The 18,901-nt window shown below is 41.6% G+C and overlaps 1 protein-coding gene across 2 annotated transcripts; it reads left to right on the forward strand.

Annotated features, from left to right (window-relative positions):
* The first annotated feature begins 6,785 nt into the window (after positions 1–6,785).
* LOC113149830 (bcl-2-modifying factor-like) lies at positions 6,786–18,269 on the forward strand. 2 transcript variants are annotated; one of them, XM_026342166.1, is made up of 4 exons: positions 6,786–6,905; positions 9,565–9,810; positions 10,969–11,186; positions 14,387–18,269. In XM_026342166.1, exons 2-4 carry the CDS (start codon positions 9,588–9,590, stop codon positions 14,501–14,503), a joined length of 558 nt encoding a protein of 185 aa, XP_026197951.1. In that variant the 5' UTR covers positions 6,786–6,905; positions 9,565–9,587; the 3' UTR covers positions 14,504–18,269. The 2 variants fall into 2 exon arrangements, with proteins under 2 accessions (XP_026197951.1, XP_026197953.1); XM_026342168.1 differs by lacking the exon at positions 6,786–6,905 and adding an exon at positions 8,973–9,442.
* The last annotated feature ends 632 nt before the right edge of the window (positions 18,270–18,901 follow it).

The following is an 18,901-nucleotide window of genomic DNA, read 5'->3' on the forward strand; positions in this document are numbered from 1 at the left end:
ATACACATGTCACATGCTATAACATGTTCATGACTGAGCTTTAGACACCCATTATCTTTGTTGCCTGTGCAAAAACGTGTGTTTACTAAAATGTGTGTGTGCCTGTCACATCAATATACCTTATGTATAGATTGACTTCCGCTCAGTACTTCCTGTATGTTGTTACACACACACACACACACACACACACACACACACACACACACACACAACAAAAAAACATACTTCCTGGCAGTTTCAGTCTATTATTCTACTGGTAAAGAGTTTGAAAACCCTTCTCAGCGTCAAATCACAATTTAAAATGAATCATTGGGTGCAGAATAAATAACACAGCTCAGCATTTACTGTTGCAAAAGTAAATACATTTGCTAATATAGATGCAGTTTATCTTCCAACCTGAGTAAACTCATTTGTTGGGGAGCTGTGAGCAATTTCTGTGCTGGATGGTAATGTTGTTTTTACTAATCATAGCAGTATAATGTTCGTGCCTGGGCGAGTTTTTGCCTGCAGTTATGTTAAATTAGACAGTATGCATGGCATGCTCGATTCGCAGAATTATTCGAATCCTTCTCTCTCATAACTCATTAACTATTCAATGTGAACTCCTGATCCTGCAGGGTATTGACATTTATTCCCCACACTACCAAAGCACGCAGTTTGGAGAGTTTAAAAAGACTGCTAACCTCGCCCAGCCTGTCTTCAAAAGCGAAGTTTTTCAAAACAAACTAACCATTTGCTAATTTGTGTCTTGCAACTTGCCTGGAGAACAGCCCTGTCGAATGCTGCATTATTTAGTGAAAAGCTAATTATGCCTTTCACTGGCCCGTGTCCATTACAAGCAAGACAATAACAAGCTCATCAACAGTGACGACAGGAAGAGCACTTCTGTTGTTTAACAAGTTGTTGATCACAAGCTTTAATCCTGTGGACACGATGAGGTACACTTGTTACTAGGATCTTGTTCTGCTCCTGCTTGTCTAAACCAATCCCATCTCAGCAGCACAGTCTTTGCCTTGACCTTGGGCAGCGGATTTCCTTGAGGGCAGGGTGGCCACTCTGGATGCTGAACGAACTGGCTGAGGGTGAAAGAAACAGGGTAGCGAGTGCTGAGGCAGGCAGAGAAATATATGAATGACTGCAAAGAGGGGAGCATCAAGCCAATCCCAACAAAGAGGAAATCTGTCAGCCAATCACAGAGAGCTTTGCTTCTCTCCCTTCTGCTTCTCCCTGACTTCTTCTCCTGACTGTTACCAGGTCACTGTGCCTGCCCGCTCCTCTGAATAATCTGTTTCATTGGGTCAGTGTGCCTCTCACAGCGCGCCTGACTGGCTGGTTGGGTATACGCGGTTGCTAGGGAGCTCGGCCAATCAGAGCAAGGCGGAAGTTTCCCCTCGGTTCCTAGGCAGGTTTCACGTGCTGTGGATGTTTTGGCGGGAGAGTGGGAGAGCAGGAGAGGGAGGGGCGGCTGCAGGGTGAAGTGGAGCATGTGATTGTGTGTGTGTGTGTGTGTGTGTGAGAGAGAGAGAGAGCGGGTGTGTGGATGTGCAAGTTGAGTGTGCATGTTTGCGAGCGTGTGTGCATTTTGCCCTGCCTCTTGCTTTCTGATGCAACATCGAACTGTTTCTCCTGGGCTACTAGGGGACCTTGTTATGTTTTTTTTTTTCTTTTCTTCCTGTCCTCGCAGGAAACGAGAACCAATTGCTGTGCTGTTGCCATCGGAGCGGGGAGGTTTGTTTTCCCTCCACTTTCATCCCTGGTACCTCCCCATCGACAGTTACCGTAGAAACAAGAGCAACTCCAACTCTATTTCCATCCATGTCTCCTTCCCTCAATGATTTATCATTGCTTTCTTTTTTTAATCCACCGCACAGCACCTACCTACCAACACTTTAGCAGCCAATGAAGTATTTAGAAAATTGTATGACATCTCTGAAGAGGAACTGTATAAAAGTAGAGATGAAGACATGCACAAGCACATGCTGGGGTTCATCTTTTACAGTGGCACCCCAACTTTTAAGCTCTGTCAAGATTGCAAAGTAACAAGATAAATCGTCAGATAGAGCAGAAGAGTTGAGACTTCCCCCATCCGGAAAAAGCTAACTCAGAGTATCTTTCACCATGTTACCTCCCCCACCCACTTTTTAAAACCCTCTGTCAACAGCAGGAAGCAGCTCATCACATCTGACATGGGGTTCCCAAAATTGCATTATTGCGACTTGAGTGCACACTGGGTTACAAGAATTAAACTGGAGAGCTGCAAGTGAGTGGACAGACGACCACTGAGTCGACCACATCATTCTCCCTCAAGAAACAACAAGCAAAGGTCATCCAACTTCCAAATGACATGCTCACTTGAGGTACTTTTGAGAGGTTATGCAAATAAAAATAAAAAGAAATACAATACAACAAATGAAACTTTCTTGTTAAAAGATGGTTCTTATCACAAATTGGGATTATTTCTATAGTTCACATTACAACATCACAATATTATTAATAGACATTAATAATAATGAACCAAGTTTATTGCAGAGATCTGGAAAGGGGGTCCGATTCACATCATACACATCATATGCATATGGTCAGATGCAACGGAATAGGTGACAATCCTGTAATACTGCTTTAGTGATATTTGTTTTTAAAACCTCCAAAACACAATTTCACATTCTACAATATCACTGCATGACAAGCACAGTGTGGCTAGGGCTGAGGAACATTTGGTTTTAGCTCCAAACTAGTTAATGCTTCAATATGCAATTTAAGCTAGTTAAGCACTGCTACTGCAGTTTTAAGATAATTAACTGCTGGTTTCTTGACGACCTGTTTGATCATCTGAACCATTGGTGCAAACGTCTTGTGGTAAGCATGGTCGTGCACATTCTGAAACTCTGCATTTACTTTGATGACTGAAGATTTTGTTAGAAATAATAGCCCAAGCTACAAATAAATAGGTTTCAACTAGTAGTTGTAAACCTGGAATTATTTATTAAATGCCCAATATATTTCCACACTTCTTGCATTTCTGCAGAGAGGTCAGCAAACAGAATCTCCTAGAATAGATTTGCAGTCCAGTGGTTTGCAGAATAGCCTTTGACAGGGTCTCTGTTGTTATTGAGCTCTTTTACTGCTAAAGCAATTTTTAGGCTCAACAAATGCAGTTTCTTTCACAGATTCTTGAGTCATTTGGAGTAAGTGAACATGTGCATTCCTATGAATCATCTTAGTTAGCTAATGTATAAAATCTTTAAGAGCAGAGAGTCTAACGCAGCTGGACTTCCTGTTCAGCTGTGACTGATGAACTGCTGAATAACTGCTGGATGACTAGTGAATTGTTTTCAAGTCAACAAATCTGGTTGCCTTAGACACGACACCCATTTTTTTGACAATTGTATGATGTATATATGTAGTCACATATTGAAATCATAACTATTAGTCACATCACAATTAACTTACCACTAGAGCCCATACCATAAACAGTGAAGTCTAGTCTATGAAGGCGATATCCGACAATAACAATGTGACAACAATAATATGTGGCTATATACCAGTGCAAGGAGACCAGTGCAAATTGGACCTAGGAATTGTTTTGGATGTTGCACAGGTGTCATCGTGCTGCCAGTCTGTGTGACAAATGGCTTGTTTACCACCTGGGTTCCTGCTGCTCACTAATCATTAAGTGTTCATTTACTTCACCTTGCCATCACAGCTGGAAATGCGGAGACAAACCAAAAGACACAAGTGAAACGAATTTATTACCATGCAACACTCAGCCAAAATATGCTCAGTGTTATTTCTGTATAGGGTTTCATTTAATTCATGGCATAAAAGTGGTGTCAAAATACACATAATCATAGTGAAGTGTTTCCCTCGGGTGGGTCTGGGCTTCAAATGTGTTACCTTTGGATGAACTCTGGGAGAGCTGCATTCATTGGCTGAGTCCCTGCTGTACCTGTGGTTAAAATCAAGAGGTGCTGACAGAAAAGGCAGGAGGAGGAGGGGTGGGGGCGGACAGAGGTTTCCAATAACCTGCAAAAAACTTGGCATCTCTGTCACGTAGTTTAACAAAGGCAAGAACGATTTATGTGAAAAACAGTCTCCTACAGAGATTTAGTCAGATAATTAAATGGCGAGGGGATCGAAGCCATAAAATTGTGATGTGAGAGTGCGTGCAGTACAAGCACAAACACTGATAGAGTTGTTTGGGTGGGTAGCAGCTTGAATATAGACGACAAAGCGTCTGGATGTCAGACACCATTAGCAAACAAGCCACAAAGCAAATTGTATGATTATGCAGAGGACTTTGAAAATTTTTCAACATCCAGAGCCTTATCACCTCTGCTGGCAGCACGTAGTCAGAAATAACTCACTGTGGAGAATTTTTGATTCCCTCACTGGGGAAAAATTGCTCAGATAAAAATGGATTAGGACACATTGTCTGCCACTGCATCTGACACATTAGAGGCACTGGAAGTTTCAGTTTAGATGACAAGTTCCGAGTTCAATGCTTACACAAAGGCTGCTTTCCCTCTTCAAAGGGGGTTGAAGCTGTGCACTTGAGAGTAAAAGACAGCAAATGACTTAAAACAGTGGATGAGATTGCACAATGTATGATGGTTGTGAATCTCTCGCATTGACAGCACATCACGTTATGTTCTCTACCAAAAAAAAGAGGGAAAACAAACTCTGATTTGCAAAACAAATGTGTCAGCTTCTTGGAGGTATTGTTTTGGAACACTAATTAATAATTGATAAAGGGAAATAAAAAGAGACAAACAGTAAACTAATTAATTTTTGAAAGGCTCCACCTCTAAAAAGTAGCTTTAAATGCCAGAACGCCACATCATACTGTAAAGTGACACTTCTCCGTGTGATTTTTCTTTGTGTTTGTGTGTGTGTGTGTGTGTGTTGACAAACCATTTCAGCTCAATACTTACCACTGGATCAAAATTGTTTGGTTACAGAGCCACAAAACCAGAGTGAGCAGAGTGAGCAATAACAACTAGCATGTCTTCTTGCAAAATTTGGGTGGGGTCTCTTTAGCTGCAAGATTGGAGTTAGAGGGGATTGGTGTGGATGGGGGGTTGGGAGCCATCAAGCAGCAGCTTAAACAAGGCTGAGCAGGGGTTGTTTGCCAGTCTGCCAATAAACTGTGCCTGGGAATTTTGCAAAAAGTTGAGAAAATCACACTTCACACAGGAGCAGATTTGGAACGGTGTGAAAACATAACATCCTGAGCGGACTGACCAACGCTGCACACAAACGCAATTGCATCTGCTTTCATCCAAAAATTGTCTCCTGGGAAGAATCTGACTCACATGATGAATCAAACATCCTCAGCCTACTTCTTGTTTTGCACTCAGTAACCTCTTCTTACATATCAAACTTGATTTCGCTGTCTCACTTTCCGAATTCTTTTAAAGCGGTTCCACGTGTAGGCGTGGCACACTCTGCAGTGAGGGTTATGTTATGTTATAATGTATTATGTTATGTTATGTTATGCATTTATAAAGCAGAGCTGTTGGCCCCTTCTATAACAGTGTGGTATTATACAGGTTATTTTGCATTGCTATTACTGACACTACAGCTAATAATCTTAATATTATCATAATATGTCCACTTCCTATTGGGAAAAGTGGTGGTAATTTGAACTACTTTGCCCTTTATGTGCTACTGTATGTGTTGGGTGAATCATATGTCATAAGCTGTTCCAGGGTTTTGATCGTAAAACACTATATAATGGATCACTGGCATGCATTTGACAGCTAAATGAGTCTATTCACTATTCAATCTATCTCACTGACACGCATGTGTGACAATTAAAATCTGCGGATCTTGTTGCCTGGACAGTACAGCACTCATGCTCACACCGACCCCAGCAATTGGGTGGATGCTTTCTCTCCATCTAGCAGCAGCTCCCAATCAGCTGAGCTGGGCGCTGGAAGCGGTCACACGCCTGAAGAGCGCTTGTGTTTTCTCCTCTCCACGTGTCAAGATACACAATCGGAAGGCGGGACCAAAACAAACGAACGGATTGGTCGGTTCCGAGTCACCAGCTTAAAGGGCCAGGCACCTTGTTTTTTTGGGTTTTTTTTTTTTTTTTTTTTTTTTTTTTTTTAAACCTTAACAACAGCTCAGCATGAGCACAACATCTTATATAGAGATTAAATTAAACCTGTAGCAGGTTTACATTGTTTTGTTTTGAATGGTTAAACTAATGGGTAAGAAACAGCTTGGAAATTATGGACATTTTGTAGTGGTGTCATAATGCATGAAGTACAACTTCATAGATAGCATCTTTTAGGTAATTTAATTTTATTTATAGTGTTTACTTCTGATGCCACTTTACACTTTAAAATTCAGAGGTACTGTATTTACTACAGTTATTGGTACAACAGGTATAGTAGACTCACTACAAATGTATTTTTGCATACAAAATGTGATTTTTTTTAATTGATACAGATTAAGATATTCATTATTGCTTGAAATACTATTAAAACAAGCACAACCTCGATCAGCTGTGCTGCTCAACCATTATCAGTGAATGCGATATAATCGTGTAACATAATAAAAGTCATCGTTCTGCATGAAGCGTTTGTGTTTAAAATCCAAATACGATGTGATTTTTCACAGTGACTGTGTTTTATATAATGTCACCGTGTCCTATTTGCATAACAACCGTGTAGCTGACTCTGTGCCTTTATTACGGGGCGGGTCCCGGCCGGGGAGGGGGGGGGGGGGGGGGGGGGGGACAGAGAAGAGGGAGAGAGGAGAAGACGTCCCCGCTCCGGTCAGCAAACATCCATGAGAGGCTGCAAAGGAAGGAGGGATACGAGTCACAGCATAGGAAACGAGCTAACGACAAGTCATCAAGATACCACCGACAACAGCGACAGACGCGTTTGCTGGCGGTGAGTTTGGACACTCGGGGTTTTTTTTTTTTTAATTTTTTCACGGTGCGTCTGTGTCGGGAGTTTGTCAACAAGCGAGCGGAGCAACTTGAGGCATGTCCGGGCAGAGACGGGACGCACGGAGGCTACCGGGCTGCTGAGGGATAGATTGATAGATGGAGACGTAGATAGATTCACATCCTGACTCTGTCTCTCTTCATGCGTCGGGGGCTCCGGTACCATCAGCTCTCTCTGCGTCCCGGCTGATGTCGCCCTCTCTGTGAGAGACACACCTGTGTCTTTATTTATTTACTTATTATATTTTCTATTCGTGCACAACATTAGAGCTGACCAGCTTCGTGGATGTGTAGCTCATCTCTGCTTACCTCAGGGCTGTTTGCGGTGGGGGACCAGTGGACACAGTGATGGGATCTGTCCTACATGCTGCTGAAATGTGCGCTCGTTTATTGTTGTTGTCACATGAGCCGTGACCCACAAAGCTGGGAGCCAACTTTTTTATTTATTTATTTATTTTTTATTTCTTTAAGTTTGAATACGTGTGTTATTATTCTGAGCATGTGTCAGCCTCCTGTTTGAACAGGAGGATCTGATGTGTTGGGGGATGTTGTGTCCGGAGCCTTGTGCTCCCGATGCGGGTAGAGATGAATCTGGTCCTCTGGAGCCCACATACGAACAGCCGGAGCCACTGTGAAGTTCATTAACAGATCATCGTCTTAATTGTGCAGTTTCCTCACCGCGGTGATACAATAACATCATCTACTAACAACATAAAAAACATTGTTCTTGCCATTTGCAATTATTGGCAAAGTGGCCACCTATGACATCTTTGGAGGATACCACACACACACACACACACACACACACACACACTGAAATCCACAGGCTGTGTAGTGTTAGTGACTAAATGAAATAGCAGCAGAGCTCACCTTGTGTGCAACCTCTCTCGGAGCTTTGCATGGAAGAGAGCCCAGTGCACAGATGGTGCAGCAGAGGGAGCCACTCTCTGCTGCAGCTTTGAGCCTCTGACCAGCACTGAGGTGGCTGCCAGGCCTCCCTGCAGCCCCAGGCAGTGTGTGTGTGTGTGTGTGTGTGTGTGTGTGTGTGTGATGTCTTCCTGTGAGTCTCCCAGTCTATGTTTGTTTTATACGTGTCTGACACGATGGCGATCTTGCCAGCCCTCTGTTGACTGCCAGTAGAAATTCAAGACAGGGCTCGCATTGCCATCAACACACAACTCAAGTGCACATTTGATTTCAGTGTAACTTGAGGCACAGTTGCCGAGAAGCCCTTAAGACTTGCATGGCCTTAATTAATGTTCTACTTAACTTTCCTGGAGAAGTTAATACAAATTAGGGCTGTTTTCAATTTAAACACAACTAATTAGTCATTAGCGAAAATGACCAATTCAATCTTTAAGGGACAGACAAAGTGTAGGTCAATACTGTATTTGACATCATACTGGAATAATGTAGTTTGGCTCAGTTGTAAAATGTAATTTTCTCCTTTGACTGAGGATGATATGACATCATGCAAACGGACACTTTCACAGGGAGACTGGGGCTGCCTTGGTGCTCTGTAAACACAATACCAGTGTATCCAGTTTCAGCTTTTGCATTTGCCAGTCAACCCAGCCCATTTGTCTCCACTTACATAAGAAAAGGAAAAGACACCCTCGACAAAAAGATGAAACAGTAATTAATGTGGCATGTGGCCAACGAGGAAGAGAGTGTGTTTGTGTTCAGCAGGCGCAGTTGAGGATGGAGCGAAACTCGTTATCTCGTTTAGAAACGGTTGCTGCAGGCGGCACATGACAGTCTCGCCAGAACTTTGGTTTCACGCACACAAACTTCCCCTGTGTGTGTGTGTGTGTGCATTGATAGAGTAGAGAGGTAGCTATCCAGTAGCCGAGGTGTTGATTCTGATGTTAATGTTCGGCAGCAGAATTGTGTAGGAGGACGATAATTCCCTGACTGTGCTCTGCTTTGTGCCACACTGTTCCAGATTAAGGTAATTTAATGGAGGGGGGAAAAAAGCCTTTCCGGTGAATCTTTTACCACTCAATTACAATTTGGCATGTTCTCAAGAACAGCTTGGCAAAATTTGCCGTGGGAGTGTGGCAGATCTGGCGTAGCATTTTTGGACGCCTACTGGGTCCCCCGTACACAGGGTGTTTCCATACATTTGGCTCCTGTTGTTATTCATCACTATATTAAAAAAAAGATTATCACTGTAGCTTCATCTGGCGTCTTGTATGTTTACTGTGTTCATTCATTTACATTGCCAGATCCATTTATGCTTCTGAGTCGATTTATCAGCCCGTGTGTGTTTTCGGTATTACCTCACACAACATAAGCCTCTTAGCGGGTATTATAATGACTAATGATTTATTTTAATTTAATGTACACACATTGAGATAATTTTCCATCTGCTAAAGGGCAAAGTTTCCAGTGATAACAGGATAATATTTGACGCTTTTGGTTGGTCTTGAAGCAAATCACACCCAAATCACCTGCAAGCTGAAGATCATAAATACATAGGTATCAGTAAAAGGCAGTTCCCCGCAGGTGCCTTTTATATTTACTGTACACTATCAAAACACCTTCACACACACTTGTCGTCTCATGTTAAAGTTTCTATCTCGTGTCTTTCTTCTCCACAGGGAGTTTACCGCTGAGGCGTCGGATGGATGATGAGGAGGAGGACATGTCACGGCCCATCTCGCAGCACTGGGGAACGCCCTTTAGGGACGTCAAATACGAAGACCTACCCACACAGATCTCAGCCGGACAGGCCCTTGCTGGCATCACCGCGGCCTTGCCCACGTCACAGAGCCACAACAACAACAGCATTGGCATCAACACGCTGCCGTGCAGCTTGCAGCGGCAGCCTCACATACCCTTTCACGGTAAGAAGGGGTTACACGTTGAGGTCCTGCTGCAGTGACCCTATTCACATGTACTGCATCTTCACACTGCTAGTTATTGATTTTGTGCTGTAGGTTCCTCGTAGGAAACTTTCATTAAACACCAGAGTGATTGAAACTCGACGTCTGGTTTGATAGTGTGACAGATGTGGTGAGCCTGCTGCTTCTTTTCAAACAGTTTGATATCGTACTGCAAAGCAGACAAGCCTAGAAAAAGTTGGTTAATTATAATTCCATTCAGGCCTGTTTTATTAAAAAAAACAAAAAAACAATAAGGTCACACATGCATAAACATACATACACACACTAAGATAGTCCATAAATTTTAATCCAATAGTGTTTTCCCATGTCTAATCAAATCAGTGTGACATCACCCTAATTGAATTGAACGAATGTTGAAGTAGAATGTTGTTTGTTGACTCTCGGTGAGTGAGAGGTTCGTATTGTTCTGGGTTTAAAATTATCAATACACAACACTACTGACTTTTATTACCTTGTCGTTCATTGTAACCCAACCAGTAATGCATGTCATGCACTTGGCTCTGTGCCACTTCGTCCAGGCCGCTCGGTTTCTTAACAGATGAGTGATAACCACGTGTGAGGTAGAATAGCAGGGCATTCTTCAAACATGACAACATAGAAAAAAAAGTCCCCTTCGTGTAACATGACTGCAGAAGCGCATGGTAGGAGCGCTGAGTAAACTCTATGACACAGGCCACAGAATGCTGCAGTTCACTGAGGTCGCTGTGATTTAATAAGGTGTACGACTTTTCCACCTACCAAGACTCTCCTTCTTCCTTGTTGTGGACTCTTCAGTTGTACTTGGAGTACAAACCTTAAAATATGATAAACACAGAGAAGATCTGATAAAACCTGGGTTTGAGGATGCATAACAGCAGCAGTGTAAATCAGATACTGTATATTTGACTAAGCCGGCCAGACACAGCTGTGTTTGAGATCTTTAATAGTAATTAAGATAATTTGGCTTATCTTTATCTGGAGTGTTATCAGAGGTTTCCACAGTCTAACATGTGATCAAAAGTGGTTTAACTAAAGTCAAACAGGTCTTTATTAATGTATTTGTATTTGAAAAAGCCAGTATCAAGGCAAGTTTTAAGAAGCTTGATGTTTCCTTCTTAGGCAACTCTGGATTACGCTCGCACTTCCCCGCTCAATTCGAGCCTATGGAGGACCGGGGAGAGGGGCAGATTGAAGAGGAAGAGGAAGAGGGCAGAGGGGAGGATGATGACAGGATGGCACAGAGGCCCGAGGATCAGGCAGGGGTGAGCGTCGAGGTGCAAATTGGCCGTAAACTTCGAGAGATCGGAGACAAGTTTCAACAGGATCACCTTGAACTGGTAAGCCTCACTCCCAAGTGGATCCATTCATGACCTCACACCTGCTGTAGAGACTGTATGCGCTTCACAGTAGACTTCTTATGTTGCTTCACATGAAAATTAGCTTCTGCTTATCACCAAGAAGAGTCAGCAGCAAAGAACACTGGCTCTGATGAGCTGCTCAGACTTTAAACTATGTTGTGTTTGTGTTTTACTGCTCAACTGCTTATGCATGTGAGCTTTTATTTGATTGGAGACACAAATTAAAGTGAACTTGTGCCAGTTTGTGGCTAACGTTTGAGAAGAGAGTGACACAGTATATTGCCAGCTGGGTCTGCCACAACCCACACTGGATAAAAATACCCTGTGCAGCGATTCAACCACTTTCTTGGCCACATTCAAGGCAAAATCCTAAATCACTAATAACACATGATTTAGAAAGTCATATGCGGTACTAAAACAAAACAAAAAAAGTGATTTCACTCTGTAGAGGAACTGCTAGCATTCTGATGTTAATTTCTAGTTTGGTATTATGGTCAAGGTCATTGTGACCATAATACAAAAAAACTGGGAACATATATTTCTCTCTGGGGCAGAGGGTTATGTTGCCAATACTGTGTCACAGCAGAGCTAATACCTTGTCATTACAGTCAATAGTGATATAAGGGTTGCAGTTCCTTGTCTACAGAGATACTGGAATAGAAAATGAATGAAATCCATGCCCTCGTCTTTAAATCTCCCAAAGTTTTCTGGAAACAGCAGGTTACAATAACACTGTCCAATGTCTCATCTTCATCCTTTTGTTTTCATGCTGTAATTTAAAAGTACATTTTCTGTTTGTTATTTGTGTCTTTTACCTGAAATGTAAATTTTCCTCCCATGGGTTTATACTCAGTTTACACTGAACATAAAGCATGAAGCAATATGGGAATTGCAAATGCTTTAAGAGCAATGAAGGGAATTGACTATTGAGCCTAATGAAGCACACATGCCGTGCATAGATCATGATATATATATGCAGTTTATTGTGCATGCCAAGAAATAAACATGGCCCAAGTTGTGTTAGAATCTAAAAGATGCCCTTAGCTGTACCTTGGTGTTCCCACCGTCAAGGCTTCACGCTCTCTTTTCTGTTCTTCTTTGGAAAGATTTGCTATCACAGTGTGTTTGATAACAGGTCAGAGGGTTTCTTGTATCAGTGTTTGAAAAGCAGTTACAGCTCTGACTTAGAGTCCACATTAGCCATATGCCCACAAACTTAGTTAATAATTACAAATACGGGAGGGGTATCAGGTTTCTTATCTGCGCCCATGGGGTCTGTGCTAAGAGCAATGTGTGGCTGATAAGTCCTGCAAAGCATTTATTACTGTGTTGTTATTGGAGCAGGAGCGAGTTGACAAAGAAGAGAAAGTAAAGAGGACAGAAATACAGAGTGAAAGAATAAAAAGAAAGTGAAACAGTGATGGTGAGAGACTTTGACAAAGTCTGCACAAACAGTGAGGAAGTGCAGGTGAGATCGATGCAACTGTCACGAACAGGAGCGAGCAGCGTGTCTGTGTCTGGGTAGACTTGGCCGGTTGTTTATATGCTTGTCTAAAAATAGAGTCTGACTCACACACTTATAGACGCAGCCAGTAACATGACGGCTACCCACAATACCTCAGTTGTCCCGCTGACTGTCTCGGTGTGCGTGCGTGCGTGCGTGCGTGTGTGCGTGCGTGCGTGTGTGTCCTTGTGTGTCTTTTGGTTTGCGAGTGTTTCTCTGTGACAGAGAGATAAGAGAGAGAGAGAGAGGAAAAAAAAGCCTTTTTTGTCTGGTGTCTGTGTTTGAGTTGGTTTTATCCTGCAAGATCTGATACTGCTGTTGTAGGAATATTCCAAAGGGAGGATAATCACAAGTGAACCTTTATGATATCCAATCGCTTCACTGTATGGTCTCTGTTGCTATTGTTAGACTTTTTTCACTTGCTTCTCCAAGCAGAAGTTGCCAGCGTGGGCTAACGTGTGGGTTTTTGTGTATGTGAAGCACGTTGTATTATTGGTCTTAAGTCTGATCTGTCAATTCGGACGACTTTTAAAGTGCTGATACTTCTTAAACAAACCCCGGCATTAGCTGTAGGAGCAAACATGCACACTGTCAGGTTTTTAAACCATTAAGGGTGCGTTAATCTAAAAAGGGGCAAACAAAATCCACACCATTCTCCACTACCCACACAAATGAGAGCAGAAAGATGAGCCTCACGTGGAACAAACCAGGGTACTGTTTAAATAAGCTCAGCAGTGTAGAATTAAGGCAATTAAGGACAATTAGGGTTACATTTAGCAGTGCTGGCTCAATTCAGTTCAGGCTGCTAGTTCTGCATCAAATAGCCTGTGGCTGACTCTGATTGCTAGGCTGGTAGAGACCTTGATGGAGAGGGAGATTGTAACAAGAATGCTTATGCAACAGGCTGCAATATCCGAGCGTGGCTGTTCAGAAAGCCAGTGGGAGCTGTGCAGGATCAGAGATGTGGAGGGGGAGAGAGGAGATGTCAGGGATGCTGCAGGGATCCCTTCATCTGTAGTCCACGAGGGCTGCACACCCCAATAGAAAATGACAGAGCTTGGGAGACGGCAGCTTCCTTTGCTTTGTTTTGGTAATTATTCAGCTGACTTTGCTATAATAAGAGAGCTGTGATGAAATAGGCGGCACGTTCTCTGAAAGTGTTCCACTTTGAGGTTCTGAGGTTGTTTAGAAGTCAACAGTGCAACATTTAATAAGAGGAATTATTTGCAACCTGAGGGAGCATGTTAGTCATGTTGACATGACTGGCAGCTCCTGGGGTTTAAACGTCTCTTGTTTTATACTTGTTAGCATGGTCACTTTCATTCTTTTATCCCTTCAGTTGAGAAAACCTAAAAATAAATTAGTATGTATTACAGGTAACTTCTGTCCGGTGCTGCACATTCGTCTGAGGATATGTGTGCGTGACAGACAGGTCTGCTAGACACAAACTAATGTTGTGGAAACATCCAGTCTATTTGATCATATGATTTATCTCACACAGGTTTACCACAGTTCAAAAGGTGTTACTGTAAAAACGTGTTTTGATGAAGCCTCGTCATTCTTCCATCACTTGTGATGAGCAGGTTATTTGTGATTTGACACATTAAAGCTCAAATCATCCAGATTTCTTTGACGCTAATAACGTTTGTATATCTTTTCTTCTGTCTTCTTACAGTTTGTAAGGCACCAGAGACAAAATCTGCCAATCTGGATGCGCCTTACTATGGCCCTGTTTGGCTTTCTATTTCCAAGAGAGGCTCTCATCCCCCGCCTGAGAGGAGAGCAGAGATAAGGGGACCTGCTGGCCCTTGCCTCGGCCCTTGCTTTCCCCACACAGGGACAAGGGACCAGACTTGAAGAGATGGCACTGTAAGGTGGAACACGGGTTTGGATTTTGTTTTCTAATTGAATATGAAGATGACATGAAGAAAACACTGGTCACCGCTGGACGGAGACTTATGACAGTTTTCTTTTCATTTAGTTTCTTTGTTTTTGTTTCTTGTTTTGTTTTGTTTTGTTTTTTTACGTTTTTTTCGCCTCTCCGAGAAGAAGCCATTGTGTTTGAAGAGATATTTTCTAAATATTTGTAAGATTACCTATTTTGTACAGTAAACTGCTGTTTTTATTTGGTATTTCAAGTCTTGAAGGACCTCCATCAGTCCAGGGAATGCCTTATTCTCTCCTGCATACTGTTTTGCATCAAGGAAATCCTATGAAAGAGATACATTTTACCATTAGGCCACTTTTTTGGCAAAAAAAAAAAAAACAACCCATAAAACTGTGGACATTTCTGTGCTGAAGATACTGGTTTCAAACTTGAGGCACATTTCTAATTTATTCTAAGAGGAAACAATAACCCCTGTTCTTATCCTGTATTGTTCCACACTGGCTAGTTTGAACATGGTTGTCTTGACACAGTGACAGTGTTGCACACTGGTGTTGCACTGTTGATTTGAATGCATATTTTACTAACTTCCACTGTAGACGTAGGGGCATTTTATCAACCAGTGTCTTTTCACCGGTGTCATCCATCAGCCTCATCTCCAGTACCACTCAATGCCCAGAGAAGTGGCCTGATGACCCGACGTGCAGATTTCCGATCCTGTTGATTTAAATGTGTACTTGAATTTAGGTTTACTGAAGATCGTAGTCAAGTAACTGCAAGACCTGACATCGTAATTGTGATTACTCTTTCAATTTGTGATCATCTGTTTGTAGGAGTGTGTGCTTGGTTTTTCCAAAATGTGCAGTAATTGTGAAACCAAATAAGCACAAAGTTAAACAATTCTCCTTTGCGAGATCACGATCAGGGAACTGGAAAACAATCAGACAGCTGAAAAGCCTTGGACAAATTTCACCGTCTCCTCGAGCTTTTTCAGGATTTCTTTCACTGGCTGGATTGACAATCGCAATTTTTGCCCGTAGCTGCATTGTGGGTCACCTGTGAGAAAGGTGTGAGCAATAGTCAAACTGGCATCCGTGGACAGACGTTTCCCAAACTATAGCAGTGCTGTCAGAGAAATACCCCTTTTTTCACAAATATCTTTGTTACAGAAACTTTTTAGGTTGAATTTACAGAGATGCATTTTTATTTTATTTCCCTCCAGAGGTTCAATGTCCCAAGCACTGATTCCCACCTTATCCGCTCAAACATGCGTATGACAGCTCAAGTATCACCTCGTTCAGGTGCTTTCTTACACCAACTTCTGTACAGTTTGAAAAAAAAAAAAATTTTTTTAATTAACACACAAGACACATTTGGATATAGGAGAAAGTTTATACATGCTCACGTGACAACTGTTAGCATTACGTTAGCATTATAGCAAAGACACAGCCACCTTTTCTAAATCTGAGGTTTATCAAGTCTTTAAATAGGATATTAAACAATTCTTCATTTACTTTGAATCTTTCAGTCTGTTGTAGACTGATGATACAAACTTTTAAAGACACTGATGGTATTTTTTTTTCAACTTTATGTTTTCTTCGGGGAGTAGTTAATAACCATACAACATGTGTTTGCTAAAAACCTGCCTTTAAGTGAACATTTCATTTTTGATTGCTTTTTTTTTTTTTTTTTTTTGTGGTGGACAACGCTGAACAAGCAACAACGTTTTTTTTTTTTTTTTACAATTTCCTTAACATAAACATGGAAGCGTGTTACAGGTATCCAGGAAGTGTTTCTATCTTCAACTACATGAGTAGCTGGACCAAATGTTTGTTTCCTGCAAACACTGAACGCTGAGCCAATTCAGATAGTTGTGACACGCTCTCTGGTCTTCAGTACAGTCTCTTTAACTCATCCATCTACGTTTAACTACTCCCTGTCCTTATTGAGAACATTTTGTTTGGTTTCCTCGAGATAATTTATTCTAATTTATTTTGTGTATATTTGCTCAGTGCTACTGTATAGATGCTATCTCACTGTGTACAGTCTTTTTCTTCTCATTCTTGATGTGCATTCAGTTGTGTGTGTTTGATGCCTGTGTGTGGGGAGGTTGGACTAAAGCCATGTGCCTCGTGCGTTCTCACACAATTGTGTGAGTATTTACAAATCACGTGAACAACAGACAATCAAAATGTACAAAATGTGCCTTGTGAGTAACAGACCTGCCACATCATCATCATCAGTACTTGGCACAATTACCTAAAGTCACTGGTCACAGCTCTTGTTTCACTTGGGCTCTGTGAGATCAATATGCTCTGATACGATAGAGTTGGCACAAAACAGTAGAGCGTGTCCGTTGTGCCTTGCTACAAAACCTTGTTGGTCCCTCGCATCAGCTCACGAGGCACAGGCTCAACCTTTGACATCTCTCAGCACGAACGGCGATTTTCACTACGCAGAACCTTTTGCGATATCAGAAATGACTGTTTGCAATCAATGTGCACTGTAAAAAGGAATTTTTTTAAAGCCTGTATACTGTATTTTGCGCCTCTCTCTTTCTACTCCTGTGCTAAACTTCCCCTCTAGGTTCTTGAAACTTTTTAAGATCTGTAAAATGCTGGATTGGCCCAGCTCGTCTGGGCTTTTGTGCTTTATTATCTACAATCTAGTAGGGCTGTGGGTTTACATTTGAAGGAAGAATGAGCCACCGTGGTGCCCAGTATTATTTCTACGCGAGATGGGTTGAACAGCCACTCAGTCGTGTGGTGTGGAGTCGATATGAGCCTGTTGTTACCCACCACTGTTGCGACCCAGACTCAAGTGAAACATTTGTTATATGTTCAACCTTCAGTGTCTTTTAATATTAAATTTCTTCAATCAGTTTTTTTTTTATATTCAAGGAGTACATCTTTACTGTCAAGTGCTATGATTTGGTGTTTTTCTACATTAGACATGAATTTGACACAGCCGTTGTTATTATCTTTATATAAAAAACATTTTTAGCAACATTTTTCCATACTTTTTTTGTAAGATGAAGAAACCTACAACAATACAGCTGTTTTTTTTTTGCTTTTCTATAACTGCTTTTTTTTTTCCAATGTTGTGGCATTTATAATTTGGGATATTGCCAAGTATGCGGTGTCACTCTCAGTTCAAGGGCTTTTTCAAAATATGTAAATGGAGTAAAAATGCATGTCCAACATTCCTAAAAAAAATCTGTATCTGTATAAGGGTTTGAATGTAATTTAATGGAGTAAAAATCGCGATATCTCTTTTAATACATGAGCTGAACAGTAGAACTTATTGCAGACTCCTGTGCTGTATGTGCGGCGAGTTTGTATTGTCTTCACATTGCTTTCTTTATGTTCAGAGTGGTCTCAAGGATTTCACATCCATGTGTCCTATGAAGTGAGACCCAGTCCAGATGTAGCATTTTTTTTTTTTTTTTTTTGTTTAAACATTGGCTGTGTTATCTTTGGGACTGCTCTGTGTCAACTGCACAGGTTTCAATCAGCGCAGGACATGGAGTAATGGAGGGATCGGAGGAGGACGGGGGATGTTTGTTCTTTTTCTGGTGCAATATGCTGTACATAAGAGCTTGGCTCCCAAAATCTTACAATATCTCTTAATTTCTTTTGTTGTTAAATGGGTACATTGCTGTTTTTTTTTTTTCATTAAATCTTTATGAACAATTGACATGGCTTGTTCTTTATTTCTTTTACTCAACACAATCGACGAGACTTGTTTAGTTATATTTTCACATTTGATAGAAAGAGGCAATCTTGCTTTACAGACTACACAGGAAAGTTAATAGAATAGCTACAGTTGAGCCCATGAGTCCGTGTGGATGTTTGTGGCAGATGGATCAGTAACTAACACTCTAGTTACTCCTGAGATACTAAGTTGGTGAGAATGAGACAGAAGTGAGGTCACAGTAAGCTTGACCGCCAAAATCACCAAATCACACAGTTCTTGAGTCAAACTAGACATTTGTGCCAAATTTTAGGAATTCCATGTGAATCATTCAGCTGCTCTGGTTTAAACTCTCTTCCATGGTTGTAGGTCTGTCGTCTCAAGTTCCACAGTAGTAAGTAGTAAGCAGATTGAGCTGAATAACCAAACTCTGCAGAGGTCAAATCCCACATGTGATCAAAACCAGGATCAGATATTGGGATAATAATGTGCATAGAAACTTCCTCAATGAAGCTGCAATAATAAATGTAGGTCATGAAAACATGTCATCAGTTGTGTGTGTCACTTCACAAGCTTTTGTTTCCACACTCTGCAACAATCCTAAAAAGTCAT

The sequence above is a fragment of the Anabas testudineus genome, chromosome 24 (assembly GCF_900324465.2).
Source record: "Anabas testudineus chromosome 24, fAnaTes1.2, whole genome shotgun sequence".
NCBI lineage: Eukaryota > Metazoa > Chordata > Actinopteri > Anabantiformes > Anabantidae > Anabas > Anabas testudineus.